Here is a 16,493-nt window from a genome sequence, read left to right on the forward strand (position 1 = left end):
CCAAAAGGACGAAAGGACATTGTTGTGGCCGAGTTCAGCTGTAATTCAAGTAGTTGTCTCCTTTTCTTGGGGGAGTCCTTCGCCGTACTTATACTTCTCCTCGAGGGTTTGTAATAAGTCGCGCGCATTTAATAAGCTGGCTTAGGTTTTTAATAAGAAGTGGGTTATGCGACAGTCCCGATCCCGGCTCGTCCAGCTGTCAGGCCTTCAGTTCGGGTTCGTCCTTCTCCATCCTGTCCGGCAAATGTCAACTGGCAACGACAGTCAACGGCCTGCCACGCGGTCATCGATACTCTCCATCGTCAGCGAGGGCGTGGGCAGTCGGCCCAATTGCACTCACAGATGTCCCAAGGACTCCAGTTCCAGAACTTTACCATTCCTACTAAGTCAATGCATATCGTAGAAACCATATAGAGGACGACAGTTGTACATCCATTGAGAGGAAATATTGTTATCCAAGCAAGGGTTCTCTAAATTATAACTAGAAATTAAATTCATATTTCCCTGCTAGCTAATATTTTGTGAGACAGATTTAAAATGTGGTTATTCTAGAAAATATTATAAAATTTACAAATTATAAGCCCATTTTTAATCAAATGTTTGTTGAACTACAGTATTTTCACGAAACAAGACATGTCATTGCTTACTTATATTAAAACATTAAGACCATATAGAAAAGAGCCCTTTTAAAAATAAATACAACGAAATTATATAATTATTTCTAGTTTTTTAGCTTAAGCGCTTTAACTCCAATAATTACTGTCCGATTTTAATAAGTTTTTATATGTTATACAAAGCTTATATCTCAAGAGCCTATGTCTCTAAAACAATCATTATAAAGGCAGAAAGTCAAAATTTGTATCCCAGGGTTATCAAGAATTTTTCAAAAGCAGTTGAATAATCAAAGAAATTTAAAATGAATTACTATCTCCAACTGACTTACTCGCCCACTTTGGACCAAGTTGGCTTAGCTCTTTTTAGCCGGCATCTAATCTGACCGAATGGCATTAACATGTTGAATGACTTGAGTGGCAGAACAGAAAGCAAAGCGCAGCCAAAACCAGGAGAAGCCCCACCAGTGCCGCCCGAAAAGTATTTCATTGATTTTCGAAGCCTCGCCAATACACAACACAACGGAACACAGAGCGGCGAAGGCAAAAGAAATGAAACGAACCAAACAGAAATGTACGCAGAATGGAAATGAGTGAAATTTGCGTTGCTGGTGGCAACATGGGAATGCCGGGCAGGGATGGGAAGTCATCCAGGGATCATGTCCTGCCATTGTTTGTCAAGTTAAATACGCAAAACAAACAGAAGCAACCGGTGAGCCTCTGGGCAAACAATTCCACGTGCGGTGATAAGGTGGTTGATGGGCTGGTGTGATAACAGGTCTTTGGTAGAGGGTGCTCGAAATGATTTACCCTTCGGCTTAATTTGTAGCAAATTCACAGATTCATTAGCTTTTGCGGTCGCCAGAGGGAAAAGGGTAGATGCTGTTGCTGCTGCTGCTGCTGCTGCGGCAGTTTGATCAGCTGACACCTGAACACACCTGAGGGATCGCTTTAATTGTTATTGATACCCGGATTGACTTGGCTACCAGCTACCTCAAGGAGCGGATCCTAATCCGTTCTGACAATCGGCAGCAGAGACGGGCTCATGTCCTTAGCCAAGTTGTTGACATGAAACCGACACCGAAACCGAACGAAAAAAAAGACCGAAACTGGTTCGGATCTGATCAGACTGTGGATCTGATTTTAACACACACGACGATGGCTGGATTTGACCTGAAATTCCCATCGATAAGGTAAACCGATATGGGGGATATGGCTCGATATGTGTGCAAGCCCTTGCACTCAACTGATTTTGTCAATTGGCGAATTCACTTTCGGGCGTGTGAACTTTTTCGATTGGATGGGGATAGCTCTGAATTGGGCTCTATATCGCATACACCTCCTCAGCTACCTATATATATCTGGGATAGACAATTATTTCACAAGTTTCTTAGCTATTCCATCTGGCTTGCCATTTATTCCCAGCTTTTTCTGCTTCAACCACAAATCGAACTATCAAATAACATTCAAACTATTCACAATTGTCGGCCCGGCGACAAGAGCATCGATCGATAGACAGTCGTCATTGGCTGAGCTACAACTGAGAATTAGCACCGGAGATACAAAGATACGGGCGCAACAGAAGCAGATACACACGGTCAGATACAGAGATACACAGATACAAAGATACAAGTTACAGAAGCAGCCAGGGGTTGCCGACTTGGCCTGACGAACTGCCTCACTTAACCACAAAACAATGGAGCGAAGGAAGCAGAATGCCGACGAAGACGATCAATGGTTTGCAAGTCCATACCAACTACCCCTTATCCCGCCCTCAAATAACCCTTGCACTGACAAAACCAATTTCGAAAGTTGTCATCTAAAACTAAGACAAAAGAATTGAATTTTGGCTGAAACTAAGTAGAGCAATTTAAATAAATACTTTAACATTGTAAGAAATCATGTTTACAAATAGTGTAGTTTATGTTACGTTATTATGGTAAGCAAAAATTAGGGTTTAGACTGCCAAGTTCATACTCCTTCTTTAGTTTAAAATTTAATTACATTTCATTTTACAATGTGGTTAAGGTTAAGAAATTTTAAAATAACTTAAGTGACTAAGTGACTTAAAGATTATTAATTTAAAAAAATTTTAAGTAAACGTAAAAATATACCGATAAAATAGATATTGTATTTAGATGAAAAAGATCCGCTGAGCTGTGGTCTATGATAAAAAGAAATGCATATTTATTATGATGGGTTCTGTTCTTCATACACCGTTGAGGAGTTTTTTAAATTTCTTATTGGTTGGAAGCAATGTTATTCCTTACTATCAAAACTTTAAAATGTAAATATCAAAATTTGTAATTTTCAATCAAATGTTAATAGCTGGTGTTTATTTTTAAAGGTGTACTCTTTCTTAGCCCTGTCTCGTTGGTATCTGGTGTCGAGCTGTAAAGATATTGGGTGACAAATAAAAACTACTGAAAACTGCTGCCGCTGTTGCTGGTCGCTGGTTGTTGGTTGCTGTTCGCTGCTGGCAATGTTGCCTCTACCGATGTTGCTGGCCACGTATGAATGGGCCTGAAACTCGGACTGGGCGGGATCGGCACTCGGGGAGTCGGTTGAGGGGGGTGAGGGGGTTCGGGGGCTAGGGGTTGTGGAACCAGCAGAGGGGTAGTAGCCGCAAAAGCCGGTAGACGGAGCGCATTGGTTGGCCGACAACGATGACGGCAACGTTGTTGTGGTGGTTGTTGAATATGGAGTGGGTATGGCATAGGATATGGTATAGTATGGGATGATTTGGTGCGAAGAGGGGGTGTTTCGAGCAAGGGTCTCAAATGTGTGTAGTGTGTAGTGTGTAGTGCTTGCAGTACTTGTGTCATTATATCTGGCTCTGGGTGTGAGTGCGAGTGCGAGCGAGATTGTTGTTGCCACATTGCTGCCGTTGTCTTTTGCGCCCTTTTGTCGCTTGTTTATAATTAAGTGAGTATTTTTTTTTTTGCGCCCCGCTTCTTCCTCTGTGGTTGTCGCTTTGCTGCCGCTCTGCCGATATGTCAGTCGATATTGGGCCGAGGTGCCTCGAACTGAAAATGACAATTAGTCGCCGTCTTATGCTCCTCGCCAAAAGTCGCTTCTTTCCCCGCACTCAACTCGAAAACTCAAAACTTGCACAACGGCTCCACATCTCAATTTAAATGTCAAATCGGAGAACAACGATCGTGTGATATTACTGTCGCGTTAAAAATCATAAACACTATATAGGATCTTAAATAAAACATATTACAAAAAGTCGAAAAACAAGTTAAAGTGTCCTAAATTATTGGTGTTCTTCAGATCATGCAGCTCGTGAATCTATTTAGAAGGTGCGAAAGTGAACTAGATTTTAAACTAACAATTTATAAACTACAACAACTTCAAATTCCTAATGGTGCATGCTAAAACAAATAGGATAACAAAGTAATCCCAAAAGGATTAAATTGAAAACTAAAATTAATGTAATCAAAATTAAAATAAAATAAAAATTTAATGTGCTTTATATAAAACAACTAACTATAACTATCTATCAGTAAAAACCAGTTAAATCAAAACTAACGTATATCAGGAACAGGAGTTTTAATTTAATCCCTCTACAAAGAACAACTCTCTTTTTAATAATCTTGCTATGTAAAGTTCTTAAAACTTTAATAAAATGAATTTTCAAACTATTTTTGTTCCTTTTGCGAGAACAATAAATTTTTAACTCAGCGAGATTAAAGATTGTGTATTATTAGTCATTTAGATATGAGACGTTATTTATGCAGCTTAAAAACAAACTCTTTGCATAACTACTTTTTGTACAAGTTTTGCTCTGAATTTTTTTAGAGATAAACACATTAACCTACACTTGACAATAAAACATTATTAAAACTGTAACATACCTGTTTAAGCTCTTAATTAAAATCAATTTTTAATCAATGTGTTTTTAAAATTAAAAACAAGGCACTCTTTAATTACCTGAGAGTGGAAAGATATTTGTTTAAAAACTTAGTAAAGATCTTAAGTGAACTTCGGCAGGCTGGAGAAGTATATCTGAATAATGTCTTATCCTCGCCTTGCAGTTGGAATTTAACGCATCAAGATGAAACGTAGAAAAAGCAGAAACAAAGCCACGAGCCCTGAGCCCAAACCTTCCAGAACTGGAGTCATGTCATGGGATTGTTATATAAGGGTTCCAAACTCCTGAACTTAATTCTGGGTGAGTTGTCGTCGTCACATGGATGCCTAATCAGATATGCAGATACACAGATACAAATGCGCGAGTTGAGTTAAGAGAGTAAAGCAAATGGCGGTCTCTCGTGTCGATTGTGTGTGTTTGTGTGTGTGTGTGTATGTGTCGAGGGGCGGAGCTATTGGCACAGTGGTTGTCATGGAACAAAGTAAAATGTATCCACGAGATGCGAGCTCTTTTCGGGCATCTCTGGCGCACTTCCAGTGGTCTAAATGGTGTTTTTTTTTTGGCTGCGCAGATTCCCTGGAAGATCAAGAGGGTGGAGCTATGTACATATCGTGCGATGTCTCAAACGGCGGTCCTGTGGAACCAGAGACGGGCTATGTGCCCAACAATCCCCTGTTCGGCTTGGCGCTGGACAGCCCGCAGGTGAGTCCTGGCATCCCTTTCGACCTGGGTTTAATCTCTCCGGAAAACTCTTCGCGTTCGGTTGTGCTTTTTGGCCAGATAACAAAGCCCCACTTAAATCGGTAGTTTTACACCTAAAATTCACTTACATTGCTAGTTGAAATGTAATAACCATTGACCGTTAATAACAGATAATAGTTAAAAGAAATTAAAGGCAAAATACTCTTCAGAAGAAAAAAGAAAAGTTTACTTATTTTATGGGAAATCAGAAAACGCTGCTAAAATTTTATTTTATTTGTTTTAGTTTGTATAACAAAAAAAATAAAACTCTAATTTTCCTCTTCTTTTTGTAAATTCAAAATAAAAATTGAAAATGATTTATTATTATTATATTATTACAAAACTGACAAGAAAATACGAGTACGGCTAGCAGAGTTTTTGTATCAATTGAAGAATACAAACTTATCAACTCACAAAGTGTAACACATTTAACGATTTAAAATTTAAAACAGTTGAGTAATATAAACAGGTTGTGCTTAAAGAATCGGTTACTATTGGTAAAAGGATTTAGATACAGGTTTTATTTAAAAGCAATATAAAAATTAAACCCCAATTATTCTATAGAATATGCTACGTTCTGTTCTATAAAAAAACCTGACGATTTGAAACAAGTTAGGCTACTTTATAACCGGTTCGCCTTGCTCTCCATTTGCATTTCCGTTTCCGTTTCCGATTGTGCAGCAAGAGTGCGCCGCTTCCTGCGTCGGCTGTTTATCCTGCCAGGGCAGCACCGCCCTGCCCATCTCCTCGCTCACCAGCAGCGACTTCGACTGCGGCGGCTGCTTTGATCCCACGATTGGAGTGGGCGTGGGCGTGGGCATCGGCGGCGGCCACATCCAGATCAGCACCACACCGCCGGCGAGCAGCGGCAACGGGAGCATCAACAACGGCGCCGGAGAGGGGCACTCCGGGAACCACGGCTACTGGAGCACCGACGAGATGGCCTCCACATTCCCCGGCCTGCCGCCGCTGGACATTGATCCGCTGCCCAGCCTGTTCCCCTTCTCGCCCTGCGGCGCCTCCTACAACTTTGCCGCCGGCAATCCGCACCAGGCCTCGCTCTCCTACACGGTGCATCCGCACCAGATGCTCATCTCGCCGAATTCCCACAGCCACGGCCACGGCCACGGCCAGATGCACTCGCAGCACCAACAGCACCAGCAGCAGTCCCAGCAGCACCAGGCATCACACGTGGGCAACTCGCTGCTCCAAAGCAGCGCAGCTAATAGTATTGGCAGCAATGGTGGCTCCAGTGGAGCGGGTAACCCGGCTGCCTGCTACTATGAATCCGGGACAGCTGGCACCGCAGCACCTCCTCCTCCGCCGGCGGCTGCCATGTACCCCAGCATGAGTGTGAACGTCAGCATGAACATGACCATGCACCATGGCTACGGGGCGGGCGATGCCGGCGGGGTGCCCATGCAGTGCTCCCAGATGAACTGGACGCCGCCGAGCAACACCTCCTCGGCGGCCGCAGCGGCGGCGGCGGTCAATGTGCTATATCCGCCGCTCCTCAGTCCCGGCCACTATCCCGCCTCGGCCACGTACTCCTTTACGGCGGACTTTCGGGCCCCGGCGCCCACGGGCCTGAGTTCCCTGCCCCCGCTGACGGTGGGCGAAAAGGAGTCGCCCTCGCCGCCATCCAACTCCGCCCTGGGTGGCTACTATTCCACCGGTGTGGGGGTGGGTGTAGGCAACCAGGGATACACGCCGCCCCACAAGAGTCCCAGCAGCTACCAGGCTGCCGCCCTCGGCCTGAGCCTCTCCGCCTTCGAGGATGAGGAGGACAGCAACGAGGATCTGGACGGAGACGAGGGCAGCAGTGGCGGCGAGATGAAGCCCAATCTGTGCCGACTCTGCGGCAAGACGTACGCCCGACCCAGCACGCTCAAGACCCACCTGCGGACCCACTCTGGCGAGCGACCCTATCGCTGCCCCGACTGCAACAAGAGCTTCTCGCAGGCCGCCAACCTGACGGCCCATGTACGCACACACACCGGCCAGAAGCCGTTCCGCTGCCCCATCTGCGACCGGCGCTTCTCGCAGAGCTCCAGCGTCACCACGCACATGCGCACCCACTCCGGCGAGCGGCCGTACCGCTGCTCCTCCTGCAAGAAGTCCTTCTCGGACAGCAGCACCCTCACCAAGCACCTGCGAATCCACAGCGGCGAGAAGCCCTACCAGTGCAAGCTCTGCCTGCTCAGGTGAGTCCTCCCACAACCGCCGCAAAAATACTTATCACGGCAATTCAGATTTAAATTCGTTGGGAGAGTTTCTTTCAATCAGTATTGAAACTATTAGTCAAAAACCATATATTAAATGCTAAAGTAATACTTATAGACCGCAAAAATAGGTGTTGATTGAGAGTAAAAAGCCAGAGAGTTCAACATTTTGTTTAGCAGCCCTTTTTTTAAAATTTGAACATTTAAAACTAATGCTAAAAGTATTCAATAAATCGTATAACCATCCATACCGTGATCCTTTCGAATATTCTGTCTTTAACATTACAAACTAGAGCCCAAAAAATAATTAATATTTCGGCTTTACTTTTATTTATGCAGCCTTAAAAAAAAATCTTGTTAAGTTAGTTTTAATAATTTGTTTTGCCTAATAAAGAGAAAGTTTTGCACTTTTTTTTTTTAAACATGGTTCAAAGTATAAAATAGCTTTAAAAACTAAAATATTTTTTTAAAAATTGTAAAAATTAAATATTGTATTTTCTTATTGAATAAGAGCCTAAGACCAATGATTAAGTTTAGTTTTAATTTTTAAGCCATCCGCAGAATAACAAAAAGGTTATCAGTCCTTTTTGATTGAAGAATGTTGGAATATTAGAATATTCTCTTTAAAATACTAAGATCAGACAGTTCAACATATATATGTAATGAAATATAATTTATTTTTTGAATTTATTTTTTACTTTTTGAGGGTAGTAGAGACTAGAAAAAATTTTTTAGTTGCGATAAGAGTTTTAAGGCAATTTAAGCCCCCACAGTTCATTCCATTACCTGAAAGGTGGAACTCGAGTTAATTGCCTTTTTTGCCCATTCCCCCACAGATTCTCGCAGTCGGGAAATCTAAATCGGCACATGCGCGTCCACGGCAACAACAACAACAACAACAACAATGGGAGCGGCGGCAGCAATGGTGGAACAGGCATCGCAGGCGAAGGCGCAGGCGGGGGTGGCAACAGCCTCCTCACATGACAAAAGCCACGGAGTGCAGGCGGCTTCCAGCACTACCACCCACCGCACACACACCACATGCACCACCAGCACCATCATCACCACCACGCCCACATGGGAAACTACGAGTACGGGAACTACAGCATCGGCGACTACACTCCACCCGGAGCCACACAAAACTATTCAGGGTATTATTTCTGCGCACTCAACAAGCCACCCAAGTTTGAACGATTCTACTAGGACTGGGGCCTTGAAACTGAGGGATTCTGAGAAGAAAATCTTACCTATAGGTAACATCTACCAGATACTGTCACTGAGGAAATCCAATGAACAAAGTTTAACTAAATAAAATTATCTGGGGACTATAAGAGATTTCGAAAAAATATTGAACATTAAATCTACAAAATTTTAATAAGTTAACTATAAAATAATATATAATTCAGTTGCAATACAAATACATACTTCTTTTAATCTATAACTCCTTAAAATTTTTTACAATTGCCGTCAAAATAATATTAGTTTTTTCATTAGTTCATTTTTATAGTATATTAAAAAGTAATTAATAACAGATTTCTTGAAAAACTAAATTAATATCAAAGGAGAAAAGTTATCCAAACCTTAATGGAATGATTTTGAGGACTTTACATTTTCCCAGTACTGTTATTTTGCCCGCAACTGTAAATCTTATGACGCTTTCCTTTAGAAAAATTATTACGGTTCCTCTATTTGATATTATATCCTAACATTTCAGTGAAAACTGATAAATTTCTAATAAGCTTGCGCCTTTACAGAAGATGTAAACTTAGAGATTGTATACTCATTCACCAGATCCTAACCCAAATGCAGTTAAATATGCTCAAATACAAATTTATGTTTGATTGCGGAGAATCAGACAAAAGTAGGCCTAAGCGCTGCCCTGTACATACATATACATACTGTATTTATTGTAATCACCTAGCATAATACGTTTTGAGTCCAAGTTAGTTTATCCATGCTAAAATAAGGTAGTTGAAAACACGCATAAATCTATTCCAAATTAGCCAACGAAATAGGAATTAAGTCGGATATAAGGTCTTATCAAAAGACCAACCAACACAGCAGCACCCAAAACGAGAAAATTCAAATTGGAATTGTCAAGGAATAATTCACTTTAAAGCCTAAACACGAATATAATTAAATTAAGCTATACTTAGTTGTAGATGTAAGAAAGGTGCTTTGATTTAAGCCAAGTTTTGAATATATCAAAGAAAATTATAAATAAAATATGAAATTTAAATAATAGCAAAACCAATTAACGCCTAAATTATGAAGTGAGTCAATAAACTAGGTCGGAAACGCTTAATCTTCAAATAATGGTAGATACTCTCTAAAAATATCTATAAAAACAAAAATATCTACCGCGATTTTAAAATGCCGGTGCCATTATTCGAGCAAGAATATTTGAATGAAAACAAATTGCTGTTTTAACAAGTGAAAAATTCTATAATGTACGAAAAGATATTACAAAGCTTAGCGTTCAGGCAATGTGGTCGACTAGGTAAACGGCCTCCGTATCGCCTCCGCAGACCAGACGACTTCCGTGGACATCAAAGGAGTTGATAGCCTTCCGGATGTTGCTCAGAACGCCCTCCACATCGACCAGGGAACGTACTCGATCGCCAGACAGCCAGGGACTAAGGCCGTTCTTGTTTGAGTCGCCCCCGAGCACCTTGTTCTCCGACCACATCCATACCTCTCCACCCTCTGCGGCGGTGAAGAGTTTGGTGGGATCCTTGCGATGGAAGCCGATCTCGTTGATGGGACTTTGGTGGGCGCTGAGATAGGAGGCGGGATAGTTTAGGTTGCGCAGATCCCACACCGTTATGGAACCCTCCTCACTGCCGCAGAGCAGGATGTGCTGCTGCATAGGATGAGTGGCGAGCGACGAGACAAAGTTCGAGGATTTGTCATCCTGGGAGGCCACCGTGAACGTGGTCTTCGGCTGTGCCTCGGTGGCCACACGGGCGTCCAGCAATCGGATTACGCCCATCCGATTGGCGGTCACCAGTTCCTGCTGGCTGACATAGCAAATCGAGAACAGCGCCATGCTGTCTGCCTCGATTGTGCGTTTCACCTGACGCACATTTGCAACGGAGACGATGTTCACGCATCCATCCTCGCCAGCGGTGGCGATATCCGTGCCGTAGACTGAGAGGTCGGTGCAAGGAGCCGACTCCTGACTGCGCTGAAAGCAGTGCAGCCTTCCGGACCGAGCCATGCGCTGGATCTGATCCTCCTCCACGGCTCGTTGAACGTTCAGCACGCTTAGATGACCTGATTGTGAATGAAGAGAATCAATTGAATAGGGTTCTAAGCAGGAAGCGCCATAAATTCTTACCATCCGCACAGCTGACAGCCAGCGTGTCGTTGTCCACGAACTCTATGGCGGTCACGTCGTCTTCCATCGCCACTTTGTCCATGCAGCGCGGCGTCTGGTCCACATTGTCCGACTCTGTGGCGGTGGCATATTGGTTCGCCTGTAGCCTCCAGAGGCGCACAAAATTCCTGTCCATGTCCCAGCTCCCGGTGACGAATCGCTCGCTCTGCTGCAGTTGCTCCGGTAGCCAGCGCACCCGGGCCACCTTTTCCGAAATGTAGTGGGTGGACACGTTGGCCAGTGACATCTTTTAAGTTAATTTAAAAAAGATTTTGCAATATAAACAAAATTATGTTTTGGCTCCAATGCGGCTTCTGGTTTAGTGTGAACAGAGCAGTCAAAGTGCATTTGAATTTAGCGGGAAAATCTATCTAGTATTTTATTGCGGTAGTCAAATATATTAGCTCTAGCGTGAAAGTAGCTAAATTTAAATTGGTATTATTATGCTGCTACCACTCTATTCTTTTGGCGGGAAACATCAGTAAACAAAACATCAAAGAAGCAAAAGCAAGAAACGCGGGTGATGGACAAATACTTAATTAAAATGCCTATTAAATCGAAAACAAATGCTGTGTCCAACCAGGTAAGTAAAATCATCAAAACGGTGAGGGGGAAAATAAATTCTCACAATATTTTGTAGGAGAAACCGGTCGCTAAAAAAGAGACTCCCAAAATGTCAGCCAAACAATTGAAAAAAGATACTCCAAAGGAGGTACATACTTTTATTAGTTTATATTATTATTATCATTATTAATCATGGTGCTCTGCAGTTGAAAGACAAGGAAAATACTGGCGAGGACAATACCCCAAAGCAAACAAAATCAGGCAGACCTGGCAGACCGGCTTCCAAGCGAAAGGCTTTAGATACTCCAGAAGTGGTAAGCAATCCATTAAATGTTTATACATATGTATAAATATAATGCATAAGTCCTTTTAAAGAAAGATGAGAAGGTTGAGGCGGATAGTGAGAATCCGCCCAAGCGCCGGAGTTCCCGAGTCACAAGGAGCACACGTTCCATGGCAGAGGATGGACCTCCCTCTCCGGAAAAGGAAAAACCAGAGAAGCTACCATTCATCAAGTACAAGGGGGCTATTAAGTACTTTACGGAGAGTCAGGATATAGCAGCATCCGCTGACGATGTTTTGTAAGTTAAGAGGCGAATTATAAGCGTCATTGTCATAACCAACAAGCTAAGAAGCGCACTTTCAGAAAAAGCGATCGCCTTTGTGCATTTAAAAAATGTTTTTTGGGGTTTGCTCCAAAAAGCATCTATAAGATAGATGAACTAATTGAAATATTCCAATTTTCTTCACCAGGCAATGGGTGGAGAAGCAGAAGGACGAGGTAGTGCCCATGGCTTTTGACATGGAGTGGCCCTTCTCCTTCCAAACCGGCCCTGGCAAGTCCGCCGTCATCCAAATTTGTGTGGACGAGAAGTGCTGCTATATCTACCAGTTGACCAATCTTAAGAAGCTGCCTGCGGCCCTGGTGGCCCTAATCAATCATCCCAAAGTGCGCCTGCATGGTGTGAACATAAAGAAGTCAGTAACAATATACAAAAAATTAAAAAAACTTAATTAAGTCTACGAATTTATAATTTTCCAGTGATTTCCGCAAGCTGGCGCGTGACTTTACCGAGGTTTCCGCTGAACCCCTGATTGAAAAGTGCGTGGACTTGGGCGTGTGGTGCAATGAGGTTTGTGAGACTGGCGGTCGTTGGAGTTTAGACCGTTTAACCAATTTCATAGCCAAGAAGGCGGTGGACAAGAACAAGAAGGTGCGCATGAGCAAGTGGCATGTCATTCCGCTGGACGAGAATCAACTGATGTACGCCGCCATCGATGTCTATGTAGGTAGAAAGGTCTTTTTGTGAGCAATCTTCTTTAAAATTGACTTTTATTACAGATTGGTCAGGTTATCTATCGGGAATTGGAGCGGCGCGAGAAGGCAAAGCTCAAAAATGAAGAAGAGTTTAAGGATCAGAACGGAGATGCAGCCTTTAAAGCTGTTAAAGCCTTGGGAGAAACTTTTCTGACCAAGATTAACGAGGTGACTCTGTGAGCTGTTTAAATTTTATACAAAGGACTATTGTCAAATTCGTTAAGATTTTTGTGGGCTTTTTTCCCAATTCAATTATTTTTACTTTAAAATTTATAACTTGCATTTTAAAATGAAATGAATAGACTTTTTGACTTGTAATTTTTCAGTTTTATATATCGATTTAACTAACATTTAAAGAAAAGTTTTTAGAATTTTACACAAAAACATTTTTTTGCAATTGACTGACTAACTATTGCATTTCAACAACTTTGTAGATTTTTTATCAAACTTAATAATGTTTTTGAGTACCCCAGAATTAGATTAGGATTACAGATCTTTACATTTCACAACTTGCAATAAATTTTAATTTTGTAAATTCTCATTTAACGCTTCTAAACACATAATGAACACAGTTGGAGCTGCCTTTGGAGGCGTCACTTGAATTGCGGTCGCCGGGTGCCGATGGCCTCCAGTTTCCGCTTGAGCAGTTCGTTGTCCAGATCTACCTGACGCTGGAACTTCTTCCGGTTCACGGCAGCGCTGGAAAGGCGCGGCGCCGGCGGCTGTTGTCGCTGCTGTGACAACATTAAAAATCAGTCTTGCACAGCCATTTCCATCCAAAAAAACTTACCTTATCGGGGGCGTTGAACTTCAGGCTACTGGTGCTCGCTTTGATTGTGGCCGTCGGCTTCACCGTCATCATCTTTCGGAGCAGGATCTGGTTCTGGCGCTCGATCTCACGTAGCTGTGGATTCGTAAAACTGTAGCTCTTGCGCCCCGCATTTTTGTAGCTAAACAGATGGATAGTTAATATAGTTGGCCAAAGTTTATATAGGGAGTACTCACTTGACCTTATCGTTGGAGCAGCGGGAACGCGAGACATTAATAGGATAATCGCAGCCATCGCTGTTGAAGCTGCTCGGAGTACCGCTGTTGGCTCGCCTGTCAAACTCCGGCGGTTTGCGCTGTTGCGGATGCCTCATAAGCCCATCTCCCTGCCCACACTCGTCCTCGAAGTAACCTTCGCCCATTCCCATGCCCAGATCCCGCTCGTTCGGTTTCAGACTCTGACCCAACTGCTGACCCCTCTCCAGTTCCTGCTCCTGCACGAGAAGATCCGATTCCGAGGGACACCTGCACTTGGGTCTGACCAGCCTGGAAGATCGCGTCGTGATTAACGCCTCCTGGGAGCGCTGCACACGCATCCTAATCGGGGGTCTACCTCCTCCCAAGCTTCGGGCACTGGTCATTGCCGATTCCGTCATCGAAGCCATCTCGGATTCAGTTTCCTCGAGCCTGTGGCTGCGCTGTTGCATTAGCTCCGTGGCCATGGCAAGTTGTTCGAAGGCCTGGCTATTGGGCGCTCCTCCGTTGATCTGGAAGGACTTCATAATTAGCTCCGACATCTGGGTCATCTGCTGTTCCAAATATCGCACTCTAGCCAGATCAGGTTGCTGGGCTAGCGAGGCATCGGCAAGCTCATTGAGGTTTTGAATGGGATTGTCCATTTGATCCTCCTCAGGATCTGTTCTCTCAATTACTGTTTCCGACTCTGTTTCGGTTTCTGGATGCTGCGTTTTTTTTAAATATATAGTTTCTTATAGTTATAAAAAGGATTTTTGTTTTAACTTGCCTGCTTTCGGAACCGGGGAGAGTCATCTGCCAGGGTAACATCCGTCTCATCACCTGGCGCACCCATGGTGACCACACTGTGCTCACTGCTGTTGTCGCTGGCATCCACCAGCGAAACAATGTCCTCCTGAGCCAGCTGCATCTTCTGCTGCACAGTCTTTTTGCAAACTGCGGTGACTAGCGGCTCGTCCTCCTCCAGTTGCTCCACTTCCACATCCGTGCCGTCCTCCTCATCGCTGCCTTCAACGGGTTGGCGACCATCGTTCGAGTCCATGGTGCCATCGCTTTGGGCATCGTCCGCGTCTTCTTGAAGTTCCTCCTCCTCTTCGACTTCCTCGACTTCAGCATCCTCGTCGTCGTCCCCCTCGTTATCGTCCTCGTCCACGTTCTCTTCCTTAGTCGGGGAATGGGCACTGCCTGGCATCAGAGTGCGCACCGAGGGCGTCTCATCCTCCAGAGACGTGTCCAGTCGCAGACTGAGTTGATTGACCTCGGCCACCGTCTTGGTGATGACCACCTGGCTCTCGTCCTCCGACGAGGAGCTCATGTAGGATACCATGCGATCGCGATTGAAACCACCAGAGGTTCGGGTGGCCATCTGGCGACGGGCGTGTGGCTGTGGGCGTGGTGTGGGTTGGGGATTAAGGCTGAATTGGGAAATGGCCAGCTCCTGGAAGGGAGGACTTACGTTTCCGCGAAGGAACTCGGCCTCCATATCACTTTCGCTCTGCGTGTCGCTCTCCTCCAGCAGGCGAGCTATGTTTGGATCGGGCTCCTCGGACTCAACATTCTCCTCATCCTCATCCTCCCCCTCTTCCTCCACTTCTTCCTCTTCTTCCGCTGTCTCCTGCTCCTCCACCTCCGATTGCGAGTCCTCCTCAAAGGACTCCTCCGCATAGTACTCCTCATCAGAGTTTTCTCCAGCGTCCGACATCCTGTAACCTTATCCTTCGTTGGCCTTATCAGCAAATTCTTGCTTTCCTTAAGGTGTATTTTGTTGTGGGGGGAAAAACGTTGTCGAACTTTTCGAGGAACACGTGTGTCTTTTTGTAGTTTGTATCGAGAACTGCCGAAACTTTGCAAGCCCGTTAACTCTGAATTTTGATGCCAGCCTGAGTAGTAGCTAATTGTTTACTGCGTTCGATTTCCAGCGAGTTTGATTGACACCTGGCCCCCCAAGTTGGGGCAGGTGCTCCTCCTCCGCTCTTTCCCCTTTGGGACAACTTGCCGCATTCCACGCCACTCGCAACTTTGACTCTTTGGCTGCCTTGCGGTGGCGCTGCCAACCATCGACTGGAGCCCACCACCACCCACCCACCACTTGACACCTGGGAATTTATTTATTTTAGCCAGCGGTTGTCCTGGACGACGGAGCAGGCGCAGGCGGTTTGTTGTTGGTTGCCCCAGCAGCACTTACCGGCTTTTGTTGGGCTCATTATTAAAAACACTAAATAAATTAACTAAGTGGTGGCACCACTAAAATCGAAAAAAAACTATTTACTGGTTGAAAAATTTTGATGGAGTGCGTTTCTGTAAAAATAGCTATTTTTGTAAGCTCTTCGACTAAAAACTACAATTAAAACTACAAAGAACTTTAACTAAAAAGGGAAAAAACCATTATTTATTAATTATTAATATAAAATTGAATTATAGCATACAAATATATAAATTTTAACTGAACGTACTCAATTAAAATTGTTCATTGTAAATTATTTTTTGATTTAAGTGGAAACGAAAAAACGTACAAATAATAATGTATTTTATTAAAATAAATTAATTTAAATTTTCAATTTTATGAAATCCAAAATAGTCAAACATTTTAAACAGCCCCTTAAAGCTCATGTGCCAACGCCTCTGTGCAAAGGAGCTTCCGCTAGAGGACATTCTCTTAGTCTCTCACCTCCTCTCTCTCTTTGGAGCATTTTTCTCTCGGGGCATTCTCTCTCGCAATTTGACAGTTGAATGAAAGGCGAAGCGGCGTCGAAATCCG

General features: G+C 43.8%; 4 protein-coding genes across 5 annotated transcripts; 2 read left to right on the plus strand and 2 right to left on the minus strand.

Moving 5' to 3' along the window:
- Positions 1-3,637: 3,637 nt before the first annotated feature.
- Positions 3,638-8,856, plus strand: LOC128266485 (protein glass). The gene is made up of 5 exons (XM_053003035.1): positions 3,638-3,916; positions 4,652-4,788; positions 5,060-5,190; positions 5,911-7,433; positions 8,288-8,856. Exons 2-5 carry the CDS (start codon positions 4,743-4,745, stop codon positions 8,433-8,435), a joined length of 1,848 nt encoding a protein of 615 aa, XP_052858995.1. The 5' UTR covers positions 3,638-3,916; positions 4,652-4,742; the 3' UTR covers positions 8,436-8,856.
- Positions 8,857-9,875: 1,019 nt separating this feature from the next.
- LOC128262978 (nucleoporin Nup43) lies at positions 9,876-11,174 on the minus strand. Its single transcript, XM_052997596.1, has 2 exons — positions 10,792-11,174; positions 9,876-10,727 (listed from the first exon to the last, which is right to left on the minus strand). Exons 1-2 carry the CDS (start codon positions 11,075-11,077, stop codon positions 9,931-9,933), a joined length of 1,083 nt encoding a protein of 360 aa, XP_052853556.1. The 5' UTR covers positions 11,078-11,174; the 3' UTR covers positions 9,876-9,930.
- Positions 11,175-11,286: 112 nt separating this feature from the next.
- LOC128262997 (3'-5' exonuclease) lies at positions 11,287-13,253 on the plus strand. Its single transcript, XM_052997630.1, has 7 exons — positions 11,287-11,413; positions 11,471-11,542; positions 11,601-11,708; positions 11,770-11,975; positions 12,148-12,372; positions 12,437-12,680; positions 12,737-13,253. Exons 1-7 carry the CDS (start codon positions 11,354-11,356, stop codon positions 12,890-12,892), a joined length of 1,071 nt encoding a protein of 356 aa, XP_052853590.1. The 5' UTR covers positions 11,287-11,353; the 3' UTR covers positions 12,893-13,253.
- Positions 13,208-15,647, minus strand: LOC128262985 (protein hemingway). Of its 2 annotated transcripts, none has more exons than XM_052997616.1 (5): positions 15,192-15,647; positions 14,505-15,119; positions 13,718-14,442; positions 13,503-13,662; positions 13,208-13,443 (listed from the first exon to the last, which is right to left on the minus strand). In XM_052997616.1, exons 1-5 carry the CDS (start codon positions 15,435-15,437, stop codon positions 13,306-13,308), a joined length of 1,884 nt encoding a protein of 627 aa, XP_052853576.1. In that variant the 5' UTR covers positions 15,438-15,647; the 3' UTR covers positions 13,208-13,305. The 2 variants fall into 2 exon arrangements, with proteins under 2 accessions (XP_052853576.1, XP_052853568.1); XM_052997608.1 differs by having other exon boundaries at positions 13,208-13,446; positions 15,192-15,645.
- Positions 15,648-16,493: the final 846 nt, after the last annotated feature.

Source organism: Drosophila gunungcola, chromosome 3R (genome assembly GCF_025200985.1).
Source record: "Drosophila gunungcola strain Sukarami chromosome 3R, Dgunungcola_SK_2, whole genome shotgun sequence".
Lineage (NCBI taxonomy): Eukaryota > Metazoa > Arthropoda > Insecta > Diptera > Drosophilidae > Drosophila > Drosophila gunungcola.